General features: G+C 39.2%; 1 protein-coding gene across 1 annotated transcript; it reads right to left on the reverse strand.

Moving 5' to 3' along the window:
- Positions 1 to 87: 87 nt before the first annotated feature.
- On the reverse strand, positions 88 to 13,538 carry LOC306899565 (protein arginine N-methyltransferase 8-B; the record flags this gene model as incomplete). Its single annotated transcript, XM_079465925.1, has 10 exons — positions 88 to 171; positions 907 to 1,028; positions 2,869 to 3,019; positions 4,611 to 4,726; positions 4,855 to 4,942; positions 5,020 to 5,162; positions 6,668 to 6,731; positions 9,122 to 9,277; positions 10,510 to 10,749; positions 13,470 to 13,538. The coding sequence occupies 10 exons, from the start codon at positions 13,536 to 13,538 to the stop codon at positions 88 to 90; spliced, it is 1,233 nt and encodes a 410-aa protein (XP_079322051.1).
- Positions 13,539 to 13,815: the final 277 nt, after the last annotated feature.

A 13,815-nucleotide genomic window follows, 5' to 3' on the forward strand; every position in this document is an offset into this window, starting at 1 on the left:
TATCCAGCAGTGCTGCAGTTAAGATCCAGAGTGGTCCCTGCTTCTCTGAGTGGCATCAGGACCCCTGTATTGCCCCTTGCAGGACACTTAACGCATCTTGTAGTCGTGAGCGATAGCAGCTTCACATAACTGCCCTTTAAAATCCAGCTCAAAGGAAAACTCAAGGTCACGCTGAAAAATAAAAACAACAACAAGAAAGCTACAGTAGAAATATGAATGTACATGGGTTAAAATGAATGGGTCATAAGTGTATTACATAGAGACAAAATATAAAATAATTTTGCATGAGTTGGAAAATTTGCTTGTTTTTGTTATATTCAAATACATGAGACTTGGCATGAAATCTAATTTGAAAAATCTTATTTTTTATGGAATATTAATGTCTTTTTTAATAAGTGACCTCAATGTTTTTTTCATTCATGTGCCCTCATTATCTTTAATCAAAACGTTGACCTCCTTCCGCCCTTGAAACGACTTCTCATCACGACAAACATTAACGGGTATGTATGCCATACACTAGTCTACTGTATTAATTACATTCCAGCTGCTGTAAGAAGAGGCTACAAACGATCTGCCACCGGCTGCATCTTCACAAGCGACAAATTGATTTTGGAAAATGCTTTACCAAAAAGGTTTACCGACTGCAGCTTTAAATTCATATTGTAACATTAACCAGAAACAAACGTAAACAAGTATAACACACATTGCACTGAATTTTTTGTTTGTTTTTGGTGCCACCCCAAGATTTTGCTGTAGCCTCCTTGTGGCCACCCCTATAAAAATTTTCTGGGGCGCCACTGGTTATATTGGACATCTGCACATGAACAAATAGTAATTATCGTCCAGATGAAAACAAACAAAAACATCACAGAAGTGGACACGTGCATGAGTTATGAAGATTCTTACTGCGTTCTTCTCATTTGGCTTCATGGTGACGCTGCCCACTATCTCTTCTCCTCTTTTAACAGTCAGATACTCCTCCAGATAAAACACTGTTTGTTTCCAGTGTGTACACGGGGCATCTGGTGCTATGGTGGAGTTAAAAGATAATCAAAGTATAAATATATACAATGAAACATTAAATAAAAAATCCTAAAGTGAAGTACAGTAGTCAAAGGCAACCGATTTCATAAATACTATCTCACTTTGTATTTTCTTCTCAAATAATACATCAAAACTAAATTTAATGTTATTTTCATTATTTATTCATTAGTAAGTAACTTCAAATCTTTCCTCAGTCCTAAACCTAAAAGGCTTTTCCTTTCAATACCACATTGTGTGTTTGCGCGTGCTCGTGTCAGTCTGTGAAAGAGTGGAAAAATACAGAGCAAGTGTGTGGCTAGATGTCCGTTGCCAGCTGCAAGATCGATTGCTCTACCCATAAGGAAATGCCTGTATGCTGACTTTCCAGAACTCTTAGATCGCTGTGTATGGAGATCCCACAACACTCGCAGCTTAAAAGCCTCCTGACAAAAGTGCAATTCTACGTCCAAGAACAGGTCAGGTGGTCTCTTGATTCTATAATGTATCGAACTACTGATGTACAAAACATGAAAGGCAGCGCAGAAAGGAAACTCAAACCAAATGAATGTAAACCACAGCAGAAAATCAGTTTGAATCTCCTCCTTTAAAAGCCCTGAGCTAAATGTTTTTTTTGTCCAGGGAATGCATCAGCCTTTCTGGGCATCAGCTGGAATCAATGGGGTATGAAGTTGTTTGTAAGTGCCTGGCCTTTTCCTCTCTGTTTGTGCTCAATAAAACACTAAATTAATATTGCATTGCATGATGGAAAACACTAGAGAATTTGTTATGACTCAGCAGTGTAGACAGTTTTTGCTGTCAGGTGGGTCACTAAAAATGGGCTCACCTAAAGAATCATTTACGTATTAACACATCTTGCACAAAGGAATAGTTGTGGGTATGTGCACAGGGCGCAATCAATATTGTGCACAGGATACAATACGTCCTGTGCAGTGTTGTTGCTTGCAAATGTATTTATTGAAATAGCAACGCTGAAACAACACCGTGCTTCTTAATATTTCATATTATACAATACAGTGTCCTGAAAAGTTGGCCGCTGCCTGCCTGGCTAAAAACCACAACAGAATCGATTGAATTAGCAGGAGTTGTATTGGATTTAATGGAAACTGTAATGATCTCTGTTGGTAGGAACCAGATAGAAACCAATAGAACACCATCCAACCCCCCTAGTGGTTTTGAAGGTAAACAAGTTGATTGTTCATAACGGTATTTATAATGGAAACCAACATAATTTGTATTGTTTCAATGCAATGACTTTGGCCAGTGCGGTGTCATAACTCATCCACTAGGGAGCAGACACAGACCAAGAATATACGTCATTCTTGAACCCTGGGTTAACATATTGGAACTTTTTGAATATCTATGAGGTCATTAACATTTTGAGGAATGCCACTGCGGCGGTCTTAATCTCCTGTTTTAATACTATACAGTTTGTTGCTATATCTCCTATCCATACTGAAACATAATATAGCATTCTTGTTACTTCGATCTGCTTTTAAGATCGTCATTATATTGAACTATTAAACGATTGTTTATTTCTCTCATGACAAATCAAAGTAACATATAGTAGCACTGCTTTGTTTCACACAGTGTAATTTTCAGGTTTAACCCTGTAAACGCGTCCAACGTGGGTTAGATGCCATCTCTCTTTATATCACAAGTAGACTGGCCTTAACTTCGCATCTTAAAACAATCTCGCAGGTGAACAGGACTAAAGTCTAGGTTCCTTGTATGTTGTCGCTCAAATTGCAAATCCGGTTGGACCTGATGAAGGGCCTTTCGGTATCATGCAGTGTGACGCGATGCAGGGATGTGTAAAAAGGACACCTGTAGAGAAGCCAGTCTTTTTATGACACTTGGTGAACTCTATATTGAAGTAGGTGACCAGGGCGTGGACGTAGTCGTTCCTCTGGGTCTGCAGACAGAAGGAGGATGTGAAGGACAGATCTTCTGGCTTTACCGTATAGATGTCGACCTCCTGAGACAAGAGAGCATCATATTAATAAACACGGCTCAAGACATCAAGTGGAGGTCTCAGGTATGTTTTGAAACCATCTGTTAAAATTTCTTAGAAGGGCAGAGAGAGCCATAAAGGACACTTATGTTTACTATTGTTTGGTTTCATAAGCGTAATGGTTCATAGCATATATCGATTAAGTCGCTATTTTGGTTTAATTTCGCACATAACGTATTCTCGTCGCTACATATGTCAGGATGTCACCTAAAATGTCTTTATTTGGGTTACGAAGATGCCGGGAGGTCTTAAGACACGTTGAACGTCATATGGGTGAGTAAAACATAACTCAATTGTGTTTTTGAGGTGAACTTTTACCTACCTAACAGAGCTTCTATCACACTACAAGCCATCACGCTCACTAAGATCTGAAAACGCAGTACTTTTGATAACACCTAGAATAACTAAATCCGAGCTTTCTCATACGTGGCATCTAAACTCTGGAATTGCCTTCCCGACGCTATTCGAGGATCAGACATACTCGCCCAATTTAAATCTAGACGCATCTTTTCAGCCAAGCATTCAATTAATGCAAATATGTTGATTAAACAACCGGGAGACTGTTGACATTAGATATTATTTACTAGAATAATTTAAATTGTTATATTAAAACCATGCAATGTGTTTTACCTCTTTTGTGTTTCTTATTTTCCCCTGTAAAGCTGCTTTGGAACAATGCACATAAATAATGAAATTGAATTGAATTGAACTTTTCCATTAAGTTGCTTTACCCTAAATTTGACAAAAAAAGCCATTTGGAATCCAATTTTTCAAAGAATGGTCAGTTCAGGACATACTGTAAAGAGTATACGGGAATGCTGATGACACTATGTATGTATTGTATGCTAAATGTCAAGTGTTTATAATTTCAAAACATGTCACACAAACATCCATGTAATCATGTCCGTATAATTATTAAACGTTGGATTTACCACTTTCAGTCTAATGCAATGACATCCAAAGTGTCTTAATACACACAAGAATGTTGGCGGTATATAAAATACAGCACAAGTGTTCAGATTCCTGTGGACGATCTCAATGTCAGATACAAGAGTTTGCCAGTTCTGAATTAAATCAAAGGCTTTTGTTTCATTCCCATGAGGTATGACCTGTGATAGAACCGCAAAATTCATATCTCAGATATATCTTTCCGCAGTAAAAACGAAACGTCTGTAAGATACATGAGAGGTTTCCAGATGCATTTCACAGTCCATCTGTGGAGCCATAAACTTTCCATTCTTGACGAATCAGATTGAACCAATAATCATCTCATCAGCACCTTCTCTGGCGCTTTATAATGAAATGAAATTGCATTTCAACGGATCATTATGTGACTGTCACGCTGAGTGAAACAGCTAATGATCGGTTCAATTCTAATGCCGCTGTTTTCTCCGTGGACTCGTCTCGATTCGTCTCCCACACATGAACCGAGAAACACACTGTGTGGTTGATACATTTACATTTAGTCATTTAGCAGACGCTTTTATCGCAGCGACTTACAGAGATTTCAGGGAGCAATAAGCGATATGTCATGATACGTGTAGTAACGTCTGACCTTGATTAGACAGCTGTTGGATACGACTTGTTTGGGGTCCACGATGTCCACCAGCGGCTCTTTCATGGCTACATTCCTGATACAGGTCATGTCAAAACCGTAAACGTTCTCCCACCCTATTAAAACCGCATCATGGTGAAAAATGGAAGTTGACGGTTTTGTAAGGTGCTTTTAGAAAAGTCACTTTCTCAAAGGATTTAGTCAGGTACAGGCTTTTCTAAGGATGTGTGTGTACAGTACGTACAGTGTATCTTGAAGTCCTTGTACTGCCTGTCTTCAATGGCAACCACATAGAGAGCAGCTCTGTCTGGGAACATTAAACCTCCGGGTTTCTGCAGATGGAGAAAGACTCTGTTCACACTGCAGAGGGACCGACCAACCATTATATTGTACACGTACAGACACCGACCAGCCACTTATCTCTGGCGTAGATGACCGTGTTGAGCATGGATTCATAAAAAAGAGAGTAACCCATCCACTCTGAGATGATGATGTCCACCTGATCTACCGGTAGCTCCGTCTCCTCCACCTTTCCTTTAAAGATGGTTATAACTGTAACAAACAGCAGTGCAGACCTTATGAGGACAGGGCTGGTTCCTGTTGAAATTTGAAGGCTTGTTTTGAAACGCGTGTGTGTTTTTGTGTGTTCAGGTGTATTTATTGTGAGGACGTTCGGGGTGTCAAAATCAATGTCTGATCCATCTACATCAGTGGTTCTTAACGGGGGCCCACCTAATTCCCAAGTGGACATGACTAATAGTTTACAAAATACGTAAACAAGATATTTATTATTATTTGACCATTTTGTTATTTAATAAACACCTTTCCAGTTAATGTCAATTTTTGGGGGTGAGAAATTTCGTGTTTTTGCAAGTGGGATGGGTTTAAATATTGCTGAATATATTGGTGAGCCTTGGAGTCAAAAAGGTTGAGAACCCCCGATCGTGGAAACTGGTTATGAAACTTACTAAACGATACCTAATAAGAAAATGAAAAGCTGTGGTTATATTAAGGAAAGGAGATAGAAAATACGTGGTGAAATAAATATTTAGGTGCCTTTTTAAGGAAAATCTGTTCTGTGAACTAGTGATAGAACAAAAATTCTTAGAAACACAACTGATATTGTTGCAAGTATTTTAGGATCAGTTCAGAAATGACTTATTTTGCAACTTCCATGTATCTTTGCATTCTCTCAGTCCTTCACTTCTGGTGCGTGACTTTGTCATTTCTGAGGTTTGTTTCTATTGAAATCTAATAGATATACTGATCTATAGCCACAAATACACACAGAAATGCTCATTTATGGCAAAAAGGGAGTTAACTCTTCATTTATTGCCGTGGCCGTATGTCGATGAAAGTTCCTATTTCCGCACTACTTCTATAAATCAAGGCTGTGTTTGTGTGTGTAAAACCGGTACAGCTTTAGCGTTTCTTGTAAAATGTCAGATAAGATGAAAGTATATTAAAGGTGTTGAGCACCAATTTAAATCCCTTTACCTATATTTTGGAGGATATTTATAAAAACATTGTTTTATCTAAATGTAGTCAAATAGATTTGCATGAGAAGGTTTAATTTTAAGTTAGGCGTGGGGTTTAGTAAATAGCACTATTTTAATAAGAGAACCTGAGAGGTGTGTGTGTTTGGAGTGCATCACACTCCAGCTGAGTTTGCAACATCAGCTTTTGTTGAACTCCCATAGAGATACTGCAGTGCCCTTAAAACCCGAACATTTTTGTTCTTGTCCTCTCACTGGACATTGTGTTCTCTGGAGGTCTTCACGCAGTCACAAAATGTACTCTATCTGCCCTTTCACACTTCATCATAGCACTATTTTTTCAATGTCTTTTTCAATGTTCCTCTCTAAGAATTGATAAAGCACATTTTACCATTTAAATTCAAAGCACTCTTAATATTCAGATTACTGCAGATTATCTATGTTATGTATATTTAGCAGGCTGAACGGGAGAACATTTGACAGCTGCTCTTTATCCTGTCTTGTCTTATTTCTCATACCGTTTCCACACACCCACATATAAGATGCGTAATATGTTCTTACCACTATCCAGATGATTGGCCTTGATGATTTTCTCAGAGTATTCTGATATGCTCGAGCATTCGATCTGAGGAATATAAACACACAAAAATAATAAGATAAAAAGCTAAGAATTTTGAGTGCCATTCATAACCAAAGTGCCGACGTCAACATTGTAGATTCACCTTTAACATTTACATACAGCGCTGGGATTCTGTCCCTCTGCACACATTACAGGACCGTCAATGCCCAAGGGTAAAGTAAAGGGGAGAGACATAGTTGGAAGCCAGAGGTTAATGCCAGACAATGCTATGATGTCTGAGGCTTATAATGTCCCTTGTGTGTCTCCCAGACATCATTAGTGTCCATGGCCATTGCTGGCAACTTCAGTTAAACACTGAGACAAAAGACAGCCAGAGTTACTTTAACTGAGAAATAATCAGCATCGTGCCTGTCGCAGCTGTTTGCAGAAACGTTTCATGTATCGCGGTGGGTAAGCGATGGAGGAGAGTAATCAGTGCTTTAACACGATCAGCACAATTCCAGCTTTCTCGGAAGAAAAGTGTTTGATGTACATGATCAAGGCGAGAGGAAACTGCTTGGGAATGAACTGCCGTAGATCAAGGGCAAACAAGACAAGTTTTAGAATTGAACACGATTCCCAGATTTTAGGTATTTTGAGGTGTTTGGTAAAAATATCGGTTAATGTATATTATAAGTAATTTAACTATAAATGTGTTCCAAAACCTACCAGGAGCTTCAACAAACGTACATTGGCCGGTATTTATTTAGAATCCAACAAGCATTTTGTCAGTGAAACATACTTCTGAATTCACAAGACTTCAAAATGCTGGGTTATTTTAACCCTAAAACCAGGGTGGTTTAACCCATTATTTGGTCAAATATAAAAAAATTGGTGTTAATTTAACCCAACAGCTGGGTTTGTCCCTTTTTTATCCATGTTGGGTTGAAAATATACCAGCAGCAGAGTATAACTTGTTTTGAACCCACAGCAGTATTAAATGGCCTTAAATGAACAATGTGGAGATTTTAGGGGCATCTAGGGGTGAGGTTGCGAATTGCAACCAATGGCTCACTCCACACGTCCCTTTAAAAGCACTCTCACACAAAGATGTTGTTACTTTTTCGCTTCTTTGCCAAATATATAACGAATTTACAAAACACACTCTGTAGAGCAGTTTGTCCGTTTAGGGTTACTGTAGAAACAACATGGAGAATTCCATTCGTGGTGTATGTAGATAGAAACAGCTCATTTAAAGGTTTTAAAAACATAATGCTTCATAATTTAAGGCCTTTATAGACATTAGGACACACTGCACCTTTAATTTTACACGAACTTATACTTATATACTTACATGTATATATAATAAATATGTTGTGATGCCTCATATATACCCACACAACCAAAAACTGTAATAAGGAAAACTTAGAATAACAAATACACAACAGATTAAAGTTCAGCGCAGGAAATATAGTCGTGTGAACATTTATTTTATGCACGTTGTTGATCATTTATCTTTTGTCATGTTGAGCAAATGTGACTGTTTTGAGAACTGTAACCAGACACCGACTCGAGTTTGCTGTCTCTGGCATTTAGAATATGTAATGAAGGTGTTTAGAGAATCGTTCATTGTCACGGTGCAACTGGATAAGTGCAGCGAGGTGTAAATCACATCAGCTCAATTACATCAGAGTAAGCAGACAACAGCACACAGCTCAACTCCTTCGGTTACTTTCATTCGGTTCTAGAAAGAGAATAAACCTTTCAGAACATTTCTTGTCCCTAGAGGTTGCTGGGACACATACAAACGAAAGAGATTTTACAGGAAAGTTTTTCCCCTGTTCACATTCTGACTTAACAAGCTCAGGCATCAGTTCTTTGAGAAAGTGCAGAATCACGTGGTCCATGTCCCCTTTCTGACCCTGTTTCGGTGTGTCTCATTTGTTGGAAGAGCCAATTAGTATACCCTGTGGTGTGTTGGAGCCTGTGATGACAGTATGGCTGCTAAAAACCTTCAGTATAGGCGCAGGGGTGGATACAAGAGAAGGAGGTTTGAATGGACCGGACAGGACACTAGACTGTTTATAATGAAATTCTTCTTTATAGACAGTGAAACAAAAGTGTCGCTTTAGTTGTGATGATTATTTTATTGTATTGATTGATTACCATATTCTACCACTATGGTATGGTACTACTATATCACATCTTGGCACTTTGTTAGAAGAAAACCAATCATCTTTGTGGACTTTATGGATCAGCCTTTATTATGAAATAAGTAGGTGGTAATATGCCATCTAATTTCCTAGAAAAGAGGATTATTTGCTTGTCGTTCAGAAGCTCTAAGCCGCTGCAGCGTGGCTGCCACGATGCTATTTTTGGCACAGAGGATGGTTCCAGCATGGTAGGGGACTACAGGTTTCTACAGTTTTTAGGCATAAGGAGGGCTGGACTCTTACCCCATACACGTGCTTGGCTCCAGCTTTGGCAGCAAACATAGAGAGGATGCCAGTTCCACTCCCCACGTCCAGCACGATCTTGTCCTTGAAGATGTGTTTGTTATGGTACATTGAGTTTCTGTATGTCAAAGTTCTCATTTCGTCCTTTAGCATCTCCTGTGTATACACAAACACACTTGATTGTGATCATACGCATTCACATTGGCAATTTTAGAAAATATGAATTGCTATTAAATTGGTTTGGTATTTTAGAAAGTTAGAATCGTGTATCGTGGCTTTGTATTTTTAGCTAATGGCAGACTCTTTCGAAAGCAGAAGTGCAGAGTTTCTGTCTGTGTAGGGTACTCCTAATCCATTAACTTCAGGCAAATCTGCATTACAAAACCAGCCCAAAGGCCCATCACAACAAGTCCAACAATTATTTTGTCAATTTGACTCTTCTGTGTGTTTTGGATGTGAAGCGCAGACTTGCTGTCTTGTAGAGTACTCCTAATCCGTTAACTTCAGGGTTGCCAGATCTTCATTAGAAAACCTGCCCACCCGCTTTGGATGTTAAGTGCAGATTTGCTCTATGCATAGGGGTCTGTGGTGACGTTAAGGTTGCCAGATCTGTGTTACAAAACCAGCCAGCCCAATGGCCGGTCAAAACTAACCCATTGACCAAATATCAAAACTCAAAATGCAGCTTGCATACTGCCCTGCAAAGGCAAAAGGTAGTACATTCGTTTTTTCAAGACCTCCTTTATCATCTTTAGTCAGTTTTGTTGTTTTTCGGAAGAATAATGGTTGTAACTTTGAAAAGCCTATGAGGAAAAAACAATTAAAAGTCATTTTTCTCAGTTCCACACTAACGAGTTAAGGTCTTTTGCCTACGTAGGGCAGTATGGCACCTTTAACCCACGTAATAAAACAAAACTCGCAGCAACAGTTTTAAAGTAGCCCTGGCAACCCTGGTTAGTTTATGAGGTTAAATTAGTGGAAGTTTCTTTGGACGAGATTGTCTGACAAATTCACATACTGTAAGTAATTCCTGTAGTGTTTTCAATGTATTTAATAACTGTTGCCATCATGTCTTTGCAGTCGTTTAGGCGCACAACTTTGTCAAATTGAGATGAGAGATCGGAAAAAGATGTGACCTATATACTAAAAATGAGCCTGAACAAAATTAATCTTGCAGGTCTCGCCTGAAACGCATGTTCTGCACACACTCTTATCCCATAATTCAACCTCACGCTCTCCTGCTCCACTTCTCAGCATACTCTACATTATACATAACGCCCAGGAAATAGATCAGCAAGATTGATGTCAGTTATCAAGAGTACTTACATCCAAGACCATACATCTCAGCATCTTTCTTAATGTTAGCGTCGTCTTCGATCTGCTCGTACCTCATGAATGCCAAAGTGGGCGTAGGAGTCAAAGTAGTAATCCCTGGAAGTCATCTCATCCGGGGTGAGAAATTTGGACATCTTTCCTCTGCCGGGGCAGCTAGGCAGGCTTGCCGAGCGAGGGGTGTTAGGCGGGTGGGACGGGTGTGTGGGTCGCTGGGTGTGATGGACCGATAACACAGGTTTGGGGAGAGGGGATGGCTGGACCGATTGGGATGGGGCGGCACTCAGGGGCTGTTGCTGAAATTTGAAAATGAAATGGGGCAAAAGAGAGGGGCAAAACACACAAAGGACAAAATTTACCCTAAAATCAAAAGAGCTAATCGCTGCTGTCCTTCTGAAACCTTATATCTTCTTAAATTCTTATAAAAAAATCGATATTATAAGTTACCCCTTATATTTGTCGCTGTGTTTTGCTTTTACTGTGCTTTTATTTTAAAGTAATAGAGCAAACTTTCGAAGCAAAGCACATGTGGTTGTTGTGGCTTTGGGTATGTTCCTTAAAACAAAACAAACACAATGATTTGAATGCCTAGCTGCTTACAACTAATCTTAATCAGCATAATCTTTCAGTTTTTTCCGTATGTCTAGCATCTGTTTGTCACATTTCTGACTTGGCAGAGGTGAACTAGGTCGTGTGAGCGCAGGGCTGTAAGTGCAGAGCACTGATGTGGAAATGGATAAGAATAAGCGATTCATATGGTGAGCATCTCAGGCTCTGATTAGCAAACGTACTACCTGCAGAGAACTTGGCACGTCCTCTGCCTCACAGAAATGATGTTAATAAACCATTAACCCACATTACCTGCAACAAATGTGTATTTAAGTGCCACTGAAGTCTTTCGAAGCTGTGTAATGATCGAAATGTGCAATCTACTTTTAGGGACTTTCATACAGGACTCATTATAACGTCCCATCAGAGAACATTTTTAATTATTAGTACTGTAGGTGTACAGATATGTAGACATGTGTCTTTTGTCTCCTTGCTGTTTTCCATGTACTGTATGCCATGGGCTTTATTTTATAAAGCCATGTTAATGGCCGCTCCATTCTGATTCTTTTCCAGCCTGCTCTTAAATGCAACTTGTCTTTTGTAAACAGCCCCTTTGTGTTTAGAATTAACATCTTACGTCTCTCAGATGTTAATTTTGTAATTTAGTGAAACTGAAGATGTTCAAGCGTGCATGTCTTTGTAATTGCATAAGTGTGTGTTGGTTGACTGTGTGTGTATGTCAGCTCAATGAATTTGAAGTAATGAGCATCCTGAAGAGGGTAAGAGCAGCTGTATCAAGAGGCGTAAAGGTGTCAGGAATTCTCTATTAGAGAAATAGGAGGGGGAACACATGTCCTTCTATCTCCGCTCGGCTTACAAATCTCATTTCACAATCTATTTTTAACCCCAACTAATGGCACATTTCGACATCGCTCCACCTTTAAACCAAGCCCTTGAGAGGAGAACACAAATTGTTTTTTTCTGACGTATCTGAATTGATGTGAATGTGGGAAGAATAGATGCTCTTGAGATCATTTCACAATCAGTGCTGACGTGTCTTTCCTCTGGTGTTGGTTTATGACAGTGAAAAATATCCCTCAGTTTCAGCACACCTCTATATAAAAGCTGAAGAGTTGCTTTGCATTGCAAATGTAAATTATTGATGCGTTTAGAACACCACTTATGAATTTTGCAGATCTGTGGGCAGCCCTTTCTGCGGCAGGGCATCACAAAGTTTTTTTAAAGCAGTCAATGTGTTTCGGAGATAAGTGAAGGTTTCCTGGTTAAGCACCACAACTGTAAAGTTTTGTATTTTAGGAACAAACAGATGACCTTGAAATGCACATCAACCTCTCAGGTTCAATAAAGATTATCATCCACAAAAAAGTGAGATGCATTTAACTGGAGATGCTGTTGTTGCTTCAAATAGCTTGAAAACTTCCATCAGAATGTAGTAAATGAATCAACCGTGATGTGTTGTGGATTTAGTGGATGGCTCTTTGACAGTCTAACAGCACTAGAGCAGAGCAGTCAATTTTAGCCTACCTGCTATTTTGGGGACAGTTTGCAGAGGTCGGGCAGCATCCATCAAATGTTTTTTAAAGATCCCCTGACATTATACTGTGACCTACTGCTGCGCTGAACTTTACAGGGAATTTTTCACAGAAGCTTCTGTATGCGTGCCTCTTTTCTTCATACTTTAATGAACATGGATTAGCTTTTATGCATGCGTGGCCATGTCAATATATTTCCGGCTGAATAATCCCTTGAATGCAGAAAGTTCAAGGCCATGAATGGAAATTCAATTTTATCAAAGTGTTTTGCTCAAAGGCAGGTCCAGACTTTAACCTCGACAACTGCAGGTGGGCCAGTTTCTCATTTATTTTGTAAGTGAATAGGTTGAATTCAGGTTATTTTGCATCTAATTCATTTAGTATGAATATGATTGCCATTTCACTTTTAATCGAGACTCACACAAGTCGTCACACAAGAATGTTATCACAAAAGTTATGCATAAATGCTTGTGTATGTCAAAACATTAAAAAAATATTTTTCTAATAGCTGTGAAGACAGTCAAACCACACTAGCATATACATTTTTGTATGTTACCATTACGTTTTTATTATTTTCTTTGTGTTTTAGTAAATGCTCATCTGGCAGGTGCTTTGGCAGGTGCAGCACCACGGACAGCGACCGTAGAACAAAGCGCGAGCTCCATGTTAGACATTAAGTCAACAAACGAACCAATGTCGATAACGTACCAAACTAGGAAACACTGAGCTTGTAAACGTTTGTACTTCATATTTAAAGAACGTTTGCGACAAAACTATGATAAAAAGATTTGTATATCGAGATAAACTCGAAAGCGGAGTAATACCGTTTAAGCGGTCTGTTAATGCTTGACAAGTAAAACCGATGACCAAATATCAATTTCGACATATTTGAATTGTCAATGCTATTCTCTTACCTCGGTGCTCTCCGAATCCGCCATTTTTCTCCTAAGGAGCAAACAACGGGAGGAGTGTTTAATTCCCATAAGGGCCAACGAGATCCGCTCCGGATTGTGCGATTCAAAATGATAAAACCCTCTTCCAAGTCTTTCAAAATGCCAATGCTGTTAGCTAAATGAGCACAAAACCACGCAATAAACTACAATCATGTTCCAGAAGATAAACGACCCCTAAAACTTGTTGCCAGCCCTCCTGAATCCATTGCGTAAAAGTTACCTACAGCAGTCGTTCCCAAAAGAGCGCATGGCGAACTCTCCATACCGTGGGGAAAATATGATGTACTTATAAAAACAGGTTTCTCCT

This window comes from Barbatula barbatula (genome assembly GCF_947034865.1).
Source record: "Barbatula barbatula genome assembly, chromosome: 10".
Classification (NCBI taxonomy): Eukaryota; Metazoa; Chordata; class Actinopteri; order Cypriniformes; family Nemacheilidae; genus Barbatula; species Barbatula barbatula.